The sequence below is a fragment of the Ahaetulla prasina genome, chromosome 6, assembly GCF_028640845.1.
Source record: "Ahaetulla prasina isolate Xishuangbanna chromosome 6, ASM2864084v1, whole genome shotgun sequence".
NCBI classification, from domain to species: Eukaryota; Metazoa; Chordata; class Lepidosauria; order Squamata; family Colubridae; genus Ahaetulla; species Ahaetulla prasina.
This window is the reverse complement of record NC_080544.1, coordinates 64,936,974-64,952,958: the sequence shown is the minus strand read 5'-3', so window position 1 is coordinate 64,952,958 and position 15,985 is coordinate 64,936,974. Positions and strand designations below refer to the sequence as shown.

Genomic DNA, 15,985 nt, shown 5'->3' with positions numbered 1-15,985 from the left:
AGATGTAGCACGACCACGAACACAAAGCCAAACAACAGCAATGCAGCTCACCAGCTCAAATCCCCCTGCAGCTCAGACTAATCTGAGCACAGCCAAGCTCCCACCCAATCAGTTCAAACCCCCACTAGCAGTTAAAAAGGAAGAAAGAGCTGCAATCACACATTGCTCCCAGAAGCACGAAGCTGAAGCCTGAAGATGACGAATGAGACTTCGTCGAAACGTCGCCAAGACACTTCCAATTTTATGTGGGAGAAAACCCGAATAACCAAAGACCTATATACATACATACATACATACATACATACATACATACATACATACACACATACACATACACATACACATACATACATACATACATACATACATATATATATATATATATATATATATATATATATATATATATATATATATATATAATTTGTCCTTCATATAATGTTTGCACTAATAGTAATATTTTCTTTTCAGATTAATGTTTTCACTTGCTTACTTCAACCATGAGATGGCCAGCAGAGAGAGGCCTCATGATACTTATTATTCCACCGGTCAAGGAATTCCAATCGAAGACAAGGGCTTTCTCTGCTGTTGCCTCACGGTTTGGAACATCTTACTTTCAGAAGAAAGGCAACCTCTCCCACTTCTGGTTTTCCAGAAGAGTATAAAGACTGACTTTGCCAATTAACATGGGAGAAATGGATTCAAGAGTAAGATACAACCTTGGGGATGACTGGTGGCTTGAAGGTCCCTCTGCCTTTTCACTTTTACATTCTAACTTTTAATTTTGTTCTTAACTTTGTGTGCTTTTATTCACATATTTAAATTGTTTTATTATGTTGTTATAATCCATCCAGAGTCACCTGGGTGAGATGGGTGGTGTAGAAATATAATAAATAGTAAATGCTGATACGGGGTTTATCTAAAATGTATGATGGAAAGAATTGCTCCACATAGACATGGTGTCATATATATGACTTTGGATAAATTTCTTGAAATGATGGGATAGTCCCATCTGCTTTCCATTTGCAAGCTTTTGTATTTCTTTCCTGAGCATTCAGGTTTGTCTCTTTTTGTACATCTTTTGTACGTTTGTAGGAACAACTGCAAAAAAATATCTACCTTATGTAGTTCCAGCAAGGTACAATGAAATTATACTAGGAACTAGGAAGAAAGTATCTGATGTTAGATATTTTTCTATATAATTGTGTATTGTCTTCCAAAGTAAGGGGATCAGTTCTTAAAAAATTGGCAAGTTTGGCAACACATGGTTTCTTAAGAAATCTTTCCTAATTTGCATCATTACATCTATTTCTCTTGAAATGCAAATTCTCAGCATTACAGCAGAAAAAATCCATGCATGTTAAGGAAATAATTTGAAGTCTACCTTGTTTGCAGGTACCCCACTGAACATATGCTTGTTAATATAACCTCATATCCATTCTACAATGGGATAAAGTCACATGGGCCAATGGAGAGTTGTTTAATTATAGTAAGTGTTTGAAATATTGCATGCATTTTACTGATTGCATGATAATATAAACACCTGCCATAAGCCATCTATAAAACAAGAAGTTATTAGAGAGTAAGAAAGTTAATATGAAAATGAGATGGAACGGAATCATTTAGTATAAGTGGCTATGTAAAGCATCATAAAAGTATCACAATATCATATGCTGAAATCATATTTGCCAGCCTTGCCAGCAGCAATGCTACTTTCAGGACAGCATAAAGCTTAACGAAATTCCAACTCAGGCTGAACAGATAGACCGTTTATATCTTTGACATTAGTTTGCAAAATTCCTTTATGTGATTATGGACATAATCCCCCTGATGTAGAAGATTGTAGATCTTAAACATTAATATACCTGTTTGTTTCAGAGCTTTATTTTTTAACTCTTTATATATACTCTCTCCATGGAAGCCTTATGGAACTTTGTCTCACTGGCCTATGCTGCTACCTGATGCAGCTTTATAGTACTAAATCTATAGCAACAGCAATCGCAAGACCTCTTGAGGTGACATATCTTTTCTTATTCTCAAGATACAGAATAATAATTAGGTTTCTTGTTGTTCTGCCTGAATAGATGTTTAGAAAACATTTTATAGAGCATACAGTTCCTTGAATATAGAGTGGTGATGCAAAACACAACCATTCAATGTTTTTAAAATTAATTTTACTCCATGTCTTGCAATCCCTGCTTGAAACACTTTGGACAGTGTTTTTAGTATAGTTGCTATCCACTGCAGACAGGAAACCACAGATTTTACAGTTATGCAAATATTATTGACCTGTCAGCTTTCTTACCAAATATAGCACAAGCTCACACACACACAAACACGCACACACTGTACACTTTGGAACTCATTTGTAAAGAATCTCACCCAAATCTTGTTCTTAGTTTGTAGCACTGAAGGTCTGGGGACAAATGCAGTTCAGCCTTTGATCTCAGCCTTTAGGGAAACATAAGCCAAAGTTCATGTTACCAACTCAAACTTTGCTTGAACCTCATCCAAAATCTAGGATGCACCTGATCGCTCAAAAAATTAAGAAGTCTTTGTTTGGATTCTTCATAGTATTTAACTTATTGTGAGAAATGCATTCTTTACTCAAGCCAGGAAACATATAGTAAGTGGTTGATTGCCGGTTCCATCTTTACTTTGAGCCATATTAACCAAATTATACTGATAAAAGGGACCCATTAAACACACCAAATTTTGCATAATTTGGAAGAAGATGGCACAGTTGTGGCTTCTGAGTTATTTGTATTTTCTTCTATGTTGTATATCTCTGTGTTTGTTCCTTCTTTTTCTTGTATTCCATCTGTTTGTGTTTGCATGTATTCATTGGAAAGCATGAGGCTGCTCTGCTCTCATCACATGACCAGGAAGGAAGAATGAGAAGAGGCTTAGAATGGAGCAGTCACCACATTTGGAGCCTGTGCCAGGAAAGGCATTGGTGGAATAGTTCAGTCCCCTATCTCCCTTTGCATTGGGTAGGGTCCTGGCTTGACCCAGCCCAATATTAGCTCAATGTTTTGTTTGCCAGTTTCTTCCTGTTCTGGTTTAGACAATTATTATGCAGATAGTCAGAGTCCCAACAGCCCTTTATCATTTCTTTCCAACATTCCACTGGGTTGGAAAAAATAATAATTTTGCTGGAGGGCACATTTTCAGCTCAATGGCAAGAGAAATATCTTTCTAACTTCCATCATCACACAATGTTCCAAAAATAATCTACAGTATAGCAGTTATCTTGGCACCTAAATAATCTGGCCTACTGCTAAATCCCTTTGAGGTTGTTTGTAAAACAAAGGGATGCTGTAATGAACAACCAACTAGAAAGATTAACTGGAGGAGAAACACTGGAGCAAGAGCTTTGGTCAACCTGCTATTCTTCATATGTCAGCAAAATCAGAGGCAATGACAGATAGAGAGCCCAACTTGCCTTGTGAATTGCTGAGGACAACACCAAGGCTTCCTCTAGATAAGAGAGAAAAAGTTTTACAGGAAATTTTAGACCACACATTTGGAGATATGGAGATATGAATACTACCAAGAACCCAGTAAAAAAAAAAAGTCTTTTTAATATTATTTTATCCTATATCTATGGAGATTCTCAGTCATCCAGATCATAATTGTTCCAAAGGTGCTTTTTCAAGAGGCAACTGGACTTTCAAGCTTTTCTTTGAAAACGTTTCACTTCTCATCCAAGAAGCTTCTTCAGCTATTTTATCCTATCTTTCTACTCCACTTGACAGCTAACAATACTTAAAATGAGAAATACAAAACAAACCAAGTTCAGCAGCTAAAGGAAAAATCTGTACAAAAATCAGTTACTAATCGAAGTTTTAGCAAAAGACATGCATGTTTGCTGCAGTTATAAAGGCAAAGGGAATGGAAACCAGCACAGTTATTGAAGGAAGAGATTCATGATTCTCTTCAAGAAAATGCTTTAGTCTAATTCAGGGATCTCCAACCTTGGTCCCTTTAAGACTTGTGGACTTCAACTCCCAGAGTCCCTCAGCCAGCAAAGCTAACTAGCCTAAGTGCATTTTAACTATAATTTTAAATTTTAAAGGTTGTCCGTTTTAGTTAATTGGCCTATTAAATATTTGTTTTAAATTTGTTTTAAATTTGTTATTTATATCATGTATATTCTGTGTTTTTAATATGGTTGTAAACCGCCCTGAGTCCTTCGGGAGAAGGGCGGTATAGAAATTAAATTATAAATAAATAAATAAATAAATAAATAAACCCTGGGAGTTGAAGTCCACAAGTCTTAAAGGGACCAAGGTTGGAGACCCCTGGTCTAATTGACTTATATCAGAGACTACATTCATTCTGTCATAAATACTAGGACACTTTTATTTTCTCTTGCTAACATTTCCCACAAGTGCAGGGTCAAGGTTTTTTTCCCCCAGATCATCCAAGTATTGATCCCATTATTTGGGATGATCTAAAGTTAGCACAGAAGCCAGAATGTCCTAAGATATTCAAGATGGTCTGTCCTTTATCAGCAGGTTAAACTCTTCCAGCACAATCAAGAATCACTAGCCACAATTAGCTCCTATTGATATCTCTGAAGACTTACTCACTTTTCTCTCTTCTTGCTGTATGAAAACTCACACTGTAAGTCAGATATAATAAATGAGGGGCAAGGAAAACAGAAGCAGAGGAAATGAAGAAATTAGATTGTTATGTTTTATTAATGACAATTTCATTTAGGGACAATGTGATTAAGAATAAGCTAATCCTTTCAAATTTTTGCGAAGTTGAAAGGAAGAACTAAAATGGAATTCCAACTACTTGGTGAAGGCAGTACAGTTGAGAGAGTGAATGGGGAGGTGTGTGTGGTTGGCCCATTTCATTTGACTTAATTTGTATGAGGAAGTTCTCTGCTCTGTTTCCTTTCTCTCTCAGCACCATTAAACAGGAAGCTGAGTGAGTTGCAAGCAGCTGCTGAGCTCTGTGAACAGACAGCTTTGGGATCTTTTCTTAACTGCTGAGTAGTTAATGTTTCTTCAATTTAAGTTTTATTTTTTATGTTGGGTTTTCTCTTTTTTAAATCCAAGGCATGGATCAATGCTGGTACCATGGAAGCATCACTCGTTCAAAAGCTGAGGACTTACTTTCTAAAGTAGGCAAGGATGGAAGTTTTCTCGTCAGGGCCAGTGAATCTGTCTCTTCAGCTTACGCCCTCTGTTTGCTGTAAGTATGGCTGTTGTTTTTTGCCTCAGTTCACCTGCTCTTTTACTGATTTAATTCACAGAGAATTGGAAGCAGGATCTTGTCTTTATATGATGGGTGATAACAGTTAAGAGTGTGGAAGGAGCATTAAAAGTACTTGGCCAATTAAGTCTCATTATAGAATAAATTATCTGAAAAAATGCTAACATATTTACCATAAATATGGTAAAATAAATTTCATAATAAATAAACATATTTAAAGGTAGGCAGTAGTAAAAGGGTAATTTTTAGAACATTTATGGAGTTAGCCATAAGATTTCATTTTGTTATTTTAATTTTAGCAAACTGAAATCAGAATAGACACTAGATTTAGCACTTGGGAACCAAATTTTCTTAGGAACTGAGGTGTGATTGATGTAATGATGCATACCTGTGTATGCAAAAACCTGATAAAGGATGTTGGCTTTATTTACCTTAGATCAATAAGATATTGCTTTGGGGGGGGTTTATGCTGGTGGAGTGCATACCTGGGAATATAGGAAAATATCTGAAGAAAATCATTCTTTTATTTGCAGACCATTTAATTATATAGAAAGTCAGTTAATATAAATGATGTAATTCAGCAGTAGAAGGATAGGCAAATTATATCCTTCAAGATTTCCTGGGTGCAGAAGTTCAGCAAAATCTAAATGGCAAAAGTGCCTCCTCCTTGTAGTTGTGCAATTTTTGTTATGCATGTGAAGAACTATGAATAATCAAAAACCAGTTCTAATTCTAAATTGTTCATACACAGAGACCCTCACACACAATTTAATGAGAAAATTATGCAGAAAATTTGCATTTTTGCCAGTAATGTTTTCTTTTCCACTGCACTCTACAGAAGAAATTCAATCATTTATGACTGAAAGATGTTGATCCTCAGTACAGTAGCCTTTAAAAATGCTTTTCTCAATGAGCAACTGATTACAGTAATTCCAAATAAAACCTCCAAATTATGAGTGAGATAAACTTATATTTCCACTGGAGTTGGTCATGGTTCTATTATGATGGTTGGTTCAAATATTACACTAAATAACAGCAAAATGTTTTAACATTATTTTATCAAACTAAACCATCCACTCATACAAATATATACATTATAGCTTATTATGACCAAATTAGTCTTTGATTGTACCTGATGAATAAGAAAAAAAGTTGTAAAGAGGGTATGAGAAATCAAAATAACAATTAGTCTTTATATTCTGATTTTTTGTCTAGTTTACTGTAGGGCTTCTGGAGAATATAGTCTGATTACTAAAGAAATAAAAGCATTGTTTGCTAAGTTGTTTTTTTCTTTGTTTTGACATATACTATATCTCTACTTGATGTTATTAAGTAATTCCTCTAAAGATGCTTGTCTGGTGCCTAGGTTATGATCTTTCTAGTGCTAAGCCACAATGTGATTTGTTCTGACATTTAATTTGATAATTGAATAAAGTTTATAATCATTAAAGATATTATCAAGAAGTTAATTGATACTAGACATACCAGGTTGAATTCCTGAGTGGACAAAGAGTAGAGGTAATATTTAAGTAAACTAATAAGAATGTCCACAAGGTATGGTCAATGCATATAAAAATAGGCATAGCTTCAATTGCAAAGTCATGGCTACCATTTTGAGTTTTTTGACCACACCTATAAATGTTTCATTAAATAATATTCTGAAATCCATTTCTAATTTCTGGAAATACCTCCAGGCAACAGTTCTAGAATCTAGGTAGTTAGAAGGAAAAACAATAGTTTAAAGTCATTTTAAGAACAAGGCATTTATGAGCTAGTATTGATCTTGAATTGGCAGCATTCTGAGCAAGGGAATCTAATTTAAAAATATGAGATAATTCATTGTTTATTTCCTAGGTTTAGGCACGTGTTGATCTGTTCATGGTGTTTTACTTCTTGACATAAGATTTCTTTCATGCAAAAGAAATGAAACATTGAAACCCTCCCTGAATGGAGATGGGAAATTTTCAATAGTATCTTAAGCAGATCCATATGTTTTACAAAAAAATTATAGCCATCCATTGAAACATTTTTTTCCAATCAAGTTATTTTTAAAATGTCCTAAATGAATATAAATCCAGTTTCTAGCACTAAAGTATATATTTTAGTAAATTACTTGGTGTCGTTCTTATTTGATTTATACCCTGCTTTTCTACTCTAGTGAATACTCTTGATTGTCTCATTAAATAAAAAATATTTAACATTAACAATAAAATAGGTGTTAAAATCATTTAGTAATTAAAACTCAGGGAAGCTTTGATCTGATATTATATTACTGGGATCTTGAAATTCTAGTTCTTGCAACTTTTTTTTAAAAAATGTTAGTTTTTGTTGCTTTTAAAATAATAACAAAATTGCTTTTAATATAAGAAAACAGAACTTAAAGATAATAAAAATATATTCATTGTCAAATAAAAAACACATAGAAAGCATTTTTAAAAAGCAGAATACAACAAAGAAACAACCAAAAAGCATAGTAGGATATATCATTTTAGCAGTAATTCAATACTATATATACTTATCCGATTTAAATATTATTCAATATGTATATATTTCTAAACCATTTGTATAACAATCATGTTTTTAATTTGCTGGATTTTGTATAAATGAGCCTTATATTTCATTGTTTATACAAATCTTATGTAGGCAATCCACTCATAGATGATGGTCAGGTCTTTAATTCATTGAGCGAAAGGGACCATACATTTATCTGTACAATGTTGCAATATCTCTGTTTTAGTTAAACTATGAACATGGGGAATCCTTTTAGTTGACCACCTTCAAATTCCATGTACTAGGTATGTAGTTCAAGAGAATGTTATACTCTGAAAATTTTAGCTTTTGTCACACAATCATCTTTATATAATGCACTACTTACTCCCAAAACTTAGTAAGTATAGGACATTGTAAAAACATGTGTGTCAAAGAGTATTACTGTTATTACATCTTCAACAAAATGCTGGTTTTCACAATCTTTTTCTATACAAATGTAAAGGAAATCAATAAATTCTAATGTTTTGTTATGTAAGTTGTAATTTGGCCACTTAATGAGAAGGAAGGACTCACTGGAGAAGAGCCTAAGGCTGGGAACAATTGAGGGCAAAAGAAGAAGGGGACGACAGAGAATGAGGTGGCTGGATGGAGTCACTGAAGCAGTCAGTGTGAGCTTAAATGGTTTCTGGGGGATGGTAGAGGAAAGAAAGGCCAGGAGGAAAGTTTTCCATGAGGTTGCAATGGGTCAGACATGACTTTGCAACTAACAACAAAGTTGTAATTTGAGGACCATTGCCTTCTTTCTGTAGAAGTTAAGACACTATCCCATTGTTTAGACCAGGGGTAGTCAACCTTTTTATATCTACTGCCCGCTTTTGTATCTCCGTTAGTAGTAAAATTTTCTAACCGCCCACCGGTTCCAGAGTAATGCGCCATGTATCATAGTCTGTGCATGCCTCTTGTGCATCGTGGATTGGGTTTGGGGGGGTGGGCGCCGGCTACCAGCTCTGCTTGTCTGTTACATCTGGGTGGTGTGGGGGGAGAAGTTACAGTCATACAGTCATAAGTGGAAAGAGGTTGGTGATGGGAACTATGAGAAGATTAATAGTAGTGCAGATTTAGTAAACAGTATTGAGGGAATTATTTGTTTAGCAGAGTAATGGCATTCAGGAAGAAACTGTTCTTGTATCTAGTTGTTCTGGTGTGCAGTGCTCTGTAGCATCGTTTTGAGGGTAGGAGTTGAAACTGTTTATGTCCAGGATGTGAGGGGTCTGTAAATATTTTCACAGCCCTCTTTTTGACTCATGCAGTATACAGGTCCTCAATGAAAGGCAGGTTGGTAGCCATTGTTTTTTCTGCCATTCTAAATATCCTCTGAAGTCTGTGTCTGTCTTTTTGGTTACAGAACCAAACCAGACAGTTATAGAGGTGCAGATGACAGACTCAATAATTCCTAGAATGATATCAGCAGCTCCTTGGACAGTTTGAGCTTTCTGAGTTGGCGCAGAAAGAACATTAATCCTCTAATCAGATTCTGGTCATTTATTACAATGCTTGTGTGTGTGTGTGGATGGATGGATGGATGGATGGATGATGGATGTAGAGATAGAGAGATTTTTATTTTATATTTTTATTTATTTATTTGTCACAACATTATATATAAGTATAAGCATGAAATAACTATACGATATATAAACATATATATAATCATAAGTATGTAATAACTATATGAAATTGGATACAACCAAAGGGAACATTAGAACAGGAATGGTAGGCATGTTGGTGCTCTTATGCACGCCCCTTACAGACCTCTTAGGAATGGGGTGAAGTCAATAGTAGATAGTTTTTGGTTAAAGCTTTGGGGATTTTGGGAAGAGACCACAAAGTCTGGTAGTGCATTCCAGGCATTAACAACTCTGTTTCTGAAGTCATATTTTCTGCAATCAAGATTGGAGCGGTTCACATTAAGCTTAAATCTATTGTGTGCTCGTGTATTGCTGTGATTGAAGCTGAAGTAGTCTTCAACAGGAAGGAGGTTGTAACAGTTGATTCTATGAGTTAAGCTCAGGTCGTGTCGAAGACAGTGGAGTTCTAAATTTTCTAAACCCAGGATTTCAAGCCTGGTGGCATAAGGTATTTTGTTGTGATCAGAGGAGTGGAGAACTCTTCTTGTAAGATATTTCTGGACACGCTCAATTGTATTAATGTCCAAAATGAGGTATGGGTTTCAGACAGGTGAGCTGTATTCAAGAATTGGTCTAGCAAATGTTTTATATGCTCTGGTTAGTAGTGTAGTGTTTCTGGAGAAGAAGCTACACAAGATTAAGTTTACAACTCTTAAAGCCTTTTTTGCAATGTAGTTGCAGTAGGCTTTGGCACTTAGATCATTTGATATGAAAACTCCAAGGTCTTTAACAGGGTGGGGGTCATCTATAAGGTAGTGTCCATTGAGTTTGTATTTAGTGTTCAGATTCTTTTTTCCAATTTATAAGACATAATAATAATAATAATAATATTTTAATTTGTATACCGCCCTTCTCCCGAAGGACTCAGGGCGGTGAACAGGCAGATAAAATATAAATACACAATAATTTAAAAACAACCCTTAAAAAACTAATTTAAATGCCCAAAACGTTAAAAAACATACTCCCCTGTAAAATAACACAATTTTAAAAACCCATCCAATAAAAATAAAAATCAGGCTAGTCCAGCCATATGAAATAAATAAGTTTTAAGTTCGCGGCGAAAGGTCCTAAGGTCAGGTAATTGTCGAAGTCCGAGGGGAAGTTCGTTCCACAGGGTCGGAGCTCCCACAGAGAAGGCCCTCCCCCTGGGGGCCGCCAGTCGACACTGTTTGGCTGACGGCACCCTGAGGAGTCCCTCTCTGTGGGAGCGTACCGGACGATGGGAGATAGAAGCCGGCAGTAGGCGGTCCCGTAGATAGCCCGGTCCTAAGCCATGGAGCGCTTTAAAGGTGGTAACCAATACCTTGAAGCGCACCCGGAAAACAACAGGTAGCCAGTGCAGTCTGCGCAGGATAGGTGTTATGTGGGAGCTCCGAGGCGCTCCCTCAATAACCCGCGCAGCCGCGTTCTGAACTAGCTGAAGTCTCCGGGTGCTCTTCAAGAGGAGCCCCATGTAGAGAGCATTGCAGTAGTCCAGGCGAGAGGTAACAAGGGCATGAGTGACTGTGCATAAGGCATCCCGGTCCAGGAAGGGGCGCAACTGGCGGATCAGGCGAACCTGATAAAATGCTCTCCTGGAGACGGTCGCCAAATGGTCTTCAAAGGACAACCGGCCATCCAGGAGCACGCCCAAGTTGCGTACCTTCTCCATCGGGGCCAATGATTCACCCCCGACAGACAGCCGCATCTGCAGCTGACTGTGCAGTGCCGGCATCCACAGCCACTCCGTCTTGGAGGATTAAGTTTGAGCCTGTTCCTCCCCATCCAGACCCGTCGGCTTCCAGACACCGGGACAACACTTCGACAGCTTCACTGGGGTGGCCCGGGGTGGAAAAGTACAGCTGGGTGTCATCAGCGTACAGTTGGTATCTCACCCCAAAGCCACTGATGATCTCACCCAGCGGCTTCATATAGATGTTGAACAGGAGGGGTGAGAGAATCGACCCTCGGCACCCACACATGAGGCACCTTGAGTCGATCTCTGCCCCCTGTCAACACCGTCTGCGTCCGATCAGAGAGGTAGGAGGAGAACCACCGATAAACGGTGCCTCCCACTCCCAACCCCTCCAACCGGCGCAGCAGGATACCATGGTCGATGGTATCAAAAGCCGCTGAGAGGTCTAATAGGACCAGGGCAGAGGGGTAACCCCTATCCCTGGCCCTCCAGAGATCATCCACCAGCGACCAAAGCTGTCTCCGTGCTGTATCCGGGCCGGAAGCGGACTGGAACGGGTCTAGATAGACAGCTTCATCCAGGTACTGGGGTAGCTGACATGCCACCACACTCTCTACAACCTTCGCCGTGGCGAAGATTGGAGACTGGCCGGTAGTTCCTAAAACAGCTGGGTCCAGGAAGGCTTCTTGAGGAGGGTCTCACCACAGCCTCTTTCAAGGCCGCGGAAAGACCCCTCCCGCAGAGAAGCATTTGTAATCCCTGAGCCAGCTCGTGTCACCTCCTGAGTAGCCAGTACTAACCAGGAGGCACGGATCCAGTAAACATGTGGTGGCGTTCAGCCTGCCCAGCAACCTGTCCATGTCCTCGGAGTCACAGGATCAAAGTCATCCCAAACCACCTCAACAAGACGGGCCTCGGGACCCTCGCCTGGATCTACCCAATTTTGATCCAATCCGTCCCGAAGCTGAACGATTTTGTCGATAGATAACCGTTAAACTCCTCGCACGCCCTTGTAGGGGTCCTCCGCCCCTCCTGTTGGAGGAGCGAGCGGTCACCCAAACAGGGCGGCCGGGCGGTTATCTGCCGACGCAATGAGGGAGGAAGCGTGGGAACGCAGCCCTCATTGCCACTAGGTAGGTCCTACTATAGGACCTAACTAGTGTCCGTCAGCCTCAGAGCGGCTGGATCTCCAGGCACTCTAGGCGTCTTCTCCGCGCTTCATCTCTCAGCTCCTCGGAGAACCAAGGAGCTGGTTGAGACCGACGCCGGGTCAGAGGCCGCAAAGGCACGACACGGTCCAAAGCTCCAGCCGCGGCCCGTTCCCAGGCCGCAACTAGCTCTTCAGTCGAGTCGTGGGACAGGTGTTCGGGAAATGGCCCAAGCTCCGTCAGGAACCTCTCCGGGTCCATCAGGCGCCTGGGACGGAACCAACGCATTGGTTCCGTCTCCCTGCGATGGTGGGTAGCGGTCAGAAAGTCTAGACGAAGGAGAAAATGATCTGACCATGACAAAGGTTCCACAACTAAATCATTTAAAACCAGATCATTAAACCACTGGCCAGAGATAAAAATCAGGTCTAGGGTCTAGACAGAGCATTTGTTGGTTGAGATTTGGAGTTGCCAATTTTTTGACCATTCCGACACAAAGTCAACGATATATATATATATATCATATATATATATATATATATATGTGTATATATATATATATATATATATATATATATATATATATATATATATATATATATATATATATATATATATATATAGAGAGAGAGAGAGAGAGAGAGAGAGAGAGAGAGAGAGAGAGAGAGAGAGAGAGAGAGAGAGAGAGAGAGAGCGAGCAGCAGGCATTGTAAAAAATGACCAGAATCTGATTAAAGGTTTAAGTTCAGGGTTTTGGTTCTTGTCAGAGCCCTGAGTTTGGGTGATGTGTTAGGGTCTGATACATACATACACCTCAGTAGATTTTCTCAGCTGCTCTTGTAGCAGCAGTGGCTAATCCCTGCCTCTTTCTATCTTTCTGTCACAAGGCAGATCCACAGCTTTCTCCACTAAACAGCTGAGAAGCTGCATGCTTTAGCCTATTCCAGTTGCTGCTGTGCTAACTTCAAAACTATCAGTTTATGTCAAAAATGAACCATCCTAAATTTGATGAGAATTAGGTCTTCTGGTTAGTGCTATATAAAATCTTAAGACTGTACGGTAGTCTTACAAAAGATGGAAGAAAGTCTGTTTTTTATTATAAACTTTCTGGCTCTTCATATAACAATTATAATAATTATTATAACTAATAAGTATAATTTTATTTTAACCTTCCTTTTATGGAAAGTTTATTTTACAAAAAAAAAAGTTTGACCTTTGCTCTTCAGTAAGAATATCACAGTATATGATTTAGCAAAGTCCTGCCTCTAAAAAGCTGATTTGCAAGTAAACCAATTTCTTCTCTCATCTATTCTAAGTGCTTGGCAGAAAAATTCCACTTTCTGGAAAGTGATCCAATTCCCCCCCCCCTTCCTAACGAAGATGGTGAGGGTCACAATTAGCAATAGGAATAAAACTTCTACTGGCATGAAGCAGAAACCCTTTTCATTGCCCCTAATTGCATTGTGGAGAAGACTGTTTCTGTCAATTTCATGGTTGGAAAAAGGAGGACATCGCTAATCCCCAGTACTAGAAATTCTAAAGTCCTGCCCTCCCAGTCTTAGAATTTGTTTAATCCTAATCTTGCTGCAAAACTACATTACACTAGTATCAAATTTAGAGCTGCATAATTCTTTTGTGGCCTAGTCTACACTTTGGAAGAGGAGCATCACCCAACAACTTCAACCAAACTTAGACAAACATAACCCCACATGACCCCATGGGAGTCTGACAGTAGCCAATAGAATACATGTTCTTGCACAGGAACAGGAAATTCAAGTGCAAAGCCCAAGAGAAGATATAAGCCACCCTCTCTCAGTGAGACTCCAAATGGTCAGCTACCCAAAATCACATGTGCTTGGTGGTTCTGCTTCATCAATAAATGGACCATCTTTCCCATCAGCCACTAGCCTCCATTTTATCTCCAGTGCCTTTCTCCTGGTTTGGAACTGAACCGGATGGATATTTCTTCCAACAGTATTTATTTCAGTCTTGCCTCATTTCAATAATGAGGCTCTCCTATCCCTTTTCTCTTTCTGGAGGTTGATACAGAAACAAACATGGTTTAAAGTTAGCAGAAGTTGCCTTCAAAGATTCTGCAGATTTTTTTTTTAAAGTGACTATAGATGGAACAAAATGATATTTCTTCGAATGACATTGAACTTCTTTTTTAAAACCAAATTTGAATTTGACTAACAATTCTGATGAAAAACAAATCCATGGTTTTCTCTCCCCTTTTGTCTCAGAAGAGTCTTCTAAATTGCCTTGTGTAATAACCTTCCCTCATTCAGAGTTTTATGAAAGAGACTAACATTATCTCTTATTTCTAAACCTTTATCATTTCCCAATTTTTATTTTTCTCCTCTGAGAAATTTACTTTGAAATTGCAAGTTTTCCTAAAATTGTGACTTGAAATATTTTTTGTGAAGCGTTGCCAATCAATAGTTTTGTACTGGCATTTTTAAAAAGTTATGAATTAATTCAAATTTAATGAAATTTGTACAAAGCAATCCTGCTCTCTGCTAATTCCATTCTTCTGAAACAGGAAGTTTCCTACTTTTTCTACTTAAACATCATTTCCATTAAACATCTTAACTGTACTGATATAAAACGCAAGGTCCTTCTTAGCCACACCATGAATATTGCTACCAGATCAAAGTGAGACACAGCAGATGATGTCGCTTGGGTTTTACCAGAATATGAATACAATGCAAACACAAATCCCTAGGGGAAAAATAAGGTTATTACACTCAAAACTGAAAATCATTATTTAAGATAAAGAATAGTTAACTCAGATTTATAAGTAAAAATAAAGAGAATATAAAATGTGGTTATTAATGAATGCAATGTATTATCATTCACATATTAGGAAACTTTTAAAAGTTATCTGGACTACTGTATATTGTTAGAGATATATTCTATGACATGTTTATCAGAAAAAATAAACCTAAATCAATCCATGAAGGGGAGGTTTTTTGTGTGTGTGGATACAAATAGATGGAAATCATTGGCACTTGGCATAATAGGTCCCAAAGAAACAAGCCAAAATTAGCTTTTTGTGAACAATCCTGTGGCATTATTAACTTTGAAGGCATACATTTGCATTTAATAAACAATCATGGTAACCACTGGTGGAAATGCAGTCAATGAATCTTCAGCAACTTAAACTAAAAATGCAGATTGCAAATCTGGCAGTTTGAAACCCAATATATGACATTTTTGCCATTTATTCAATGCACCTTTGGCATTTATTCAGTGCACAATTTGTTTAAGCAGCTGAAGCATCAGCACACACTCCAACTGGAGAGAGTTCTTAATTGGAGAAAAGTGTGAATCCAATCCAGCCAGAGGAAGCCAAGCCATTTGTGTCAAGAGCCCGGCTCCGTTTCATGGTTGTAAAGAATTCGAATGTATGTGCCATAATTATGCACAATGTGGAGCCACAGATATACAATGATACACTGATGACTGATTCTGTGACTCAGGCTATGTATCTACAACCAGAAGCAGCTACTTTCTCTTCCTTTATAGCTGAGTGTAAAATGGCTTTGTCAGCTGATTTTCACTGTAATAGTTTTCCAAGCACCCTTTGATTGTTTAATTTGACAACCGCTCTTAAAAAGATTGGAAAATATTTTGTGGCCAGAAATGAAAAAAAGCAGCATACACATGTCCAGAGATGCTTTGTGTGTATTTTCTGATTTAAAATATTTTGATTTAATTTTTTTAAAAAAACAAGCTTGAAATTCATCATATGAATC

General features: G+C 38.0%; 1 protein-coding gene across 1 annotated transcript in view; it reads left to right on the top strand.

Moving 5' to 3' along the window:
- Nucleotides 1-4,947: 4,947 nt before the first annotated feature.
- Nucleotides 4,948-15,985, top strand: part of INPP5D (inositol polyphosphate-5-phosphatase D) — a 106,590-nt gene continuing 95,552 nt past the window's right edge. The window contains exon 1 of the mRNA XM_058188718.1: nt 4,948-5,208. Coding sequence (XP_058044701.1) covers nt 5,075-5,208 — 134 coding nt within the window. The 5' untranslated portion in view covers nt 4,948-5,074. The remainder of the gene's footprint in view (nt 5,209-15,985) is intronic.